At 47.4% G+C, this 1,801-nt stretch overlaps 1 protein-coding gene across 1 annotated transcript; it reads left to right on the top strand.

The window, feature by feature from the left end:
- Positions 1–202: 202 nt before the first annotated feature.
- On the top strand, positions 203–1,553 carry LOC102192723 (noggin-like). Its single transcript, XM_005739935.1, has one exon. It carries the CDS (start codon positions 511–513, stop codon positions 1,183–1,185), a length of 675 nt encoding a protein of 224 aa, XP_005739992.1. The 5' UTR covers positions 203–510; the 3' UTR covers positions 1,186–1,553.
- Positions 1,554–1,801: the final 248 nt, after the last annotated feature.

Here is a 1,801-nt window from a genome sequence, read left to right as displayed (position 1 = left end):
CAGAAGGATTCACCAGATGACCAACACCCCTGATGAATGAAAGCCTGGTTTAAGAAAGTCTGGAAAACCGACAGGGGGCGTCTCCTCTCCCTCCGTCCCCCCGCCTCCCCCTCCGGCACCCTCCTCCAGTGTGGTGGAAGAAGGAGGTATTGGGGATCTCCTCCTAGACAACAAACCCACATTCAAAGAGGGGCACACGAATTACATCACGCTCCGTGCGGAGGATATAACGGAGGTTGCGAGTTACGCTCAGCGCTTTTCTGCAGAGGACACAACTGGAGCATCATGCCGAGCAGAGGCGCGCGAAGCTCGAGGACGCATGATCTGATCTTTGCCTTTAGAAGTCGTTTCCACTAATGCTTCGTGGAACAATCTTTTATTTCTATCGCGGATTTTTATCATGGGAATCTGAATATTAAGGGACTCTAGAGGCCCACGTTTGGATACGGCTCACGCGTAATTGCGCACAAGTGGACAATAAGCAGCTCCGTGTGCGTGAGGATCTCATCGATGAACATGGATCAGTCTCACCAGTGTATTGCCATGTATCTGCTGGTGCTGTCTCTCGGACTTGTGATGGATAGAGGGATTTGTCAGCACTACTACCTTCTCCGTCCCATCCCGAGTGACAGTCTGCCGCTGGTGGAATTAAAAGAGGACCCGGATCCTGTCTTTGACCCCAAGGAGCGAGATCTTAACGAGACTGAATTAAAGAGCATCCTGGGAGACTTTGACACTCGTTTTTTGTCCGTGTTACAGCCCACGGAGGACAAATTCACCGGGAACGATGACCTCGACGACTTCGAGATCCAAAAGCCGGGGGGAGTACTCCCGAAAGAAATCCGAGCGGTGGATTTTGACATCCAGTTCGGCAAGAAGCAAAAGCCCAGCAAGAAACTGAAGCGGCGCCTGCAGCAGTGGCTGTGGGCCTACTCATTCTGCCCGGTCGTGTACACCTGGACCGACCTGGGGAACAGATTCTGGCCGCGGTTTGTGCGAGTGGGCAGCTGCCTGAGCAAACGGTCTTGTTCTGTTCCGGAGGGGATGGTGTGCAAACCTGCGAACTCTACCCACCTGACGATACTGAGATGGAGATGCGTGCAGAGGAAGGGGGGGCTAAAGTGCGCCTGGATACCGGTGCAGTACCCGATCATTACAGACTGCAAATGCTCCTGTTCGAGTTAAAACACAAGACTCTGAAGATAAATTATAAGCTCAGTATTTTTTTTTCCCCCAAATCTCTTTCACGTGCACTACCGAGTGTAGGAATGTATTTTCTGTATATGCGGTGCCACGCAGTTATATAACTCCATGTACAAAATCAGTATTATTTGTAACCAGAGTCTACTTTATTTGTGGAGAATATTGGTTATATATTTTGTATTTATGGAGCGATAGAGCCACGTAAGGACTTGCTGTTTTCATAACGCGGACGCAGCGAATCGACCTCAGAGTTAAACGTGGATTATTGATACAGTTTTGTGTCAGTGACTTGTTGTTATCCTGTAAATTTAAGGAAATGTGCTATTTATTCTTTATATTCGTACAATAAAACGACACTGAAATGATTTTAACATGATTTTCCTTTACTTTTTATCACTTTTATGCCCAATCTGAGCGATTACACATTAAGTCACCTGCCACATTACGCACAGCCTGTAGTTCCCACGCTTAAACCATTTTACGCATCGTGTTCTTATTACAGTTATGGTGGCTGGCCTTCCCTGTCTTACAGCTTATTTCATAACAGTACATAATTATAGAACCAGACGGAGATTTGGCTATAAAACTACTCATTATT

This window comes from Pundamilia nyererei, unplaced genomic scaffold, assembly GCF_000239375.1.
Source record: "Pundamilia nyererei isolate P.nyererei 1_Seehausen unplaced genomic scaffold, PunNye1.0 scaffold00095, whole genome shotgun sequence".
Lineage (NCBI taxonomy): Eukaryota > Metazoa > Chordata > Actinopteri > Cichliformes > Cichlidae > Pundamilia > Pundamilia nyererei.
This window is presented reverse-complemented; position numbering and strand designations above follow the sequence as displayed.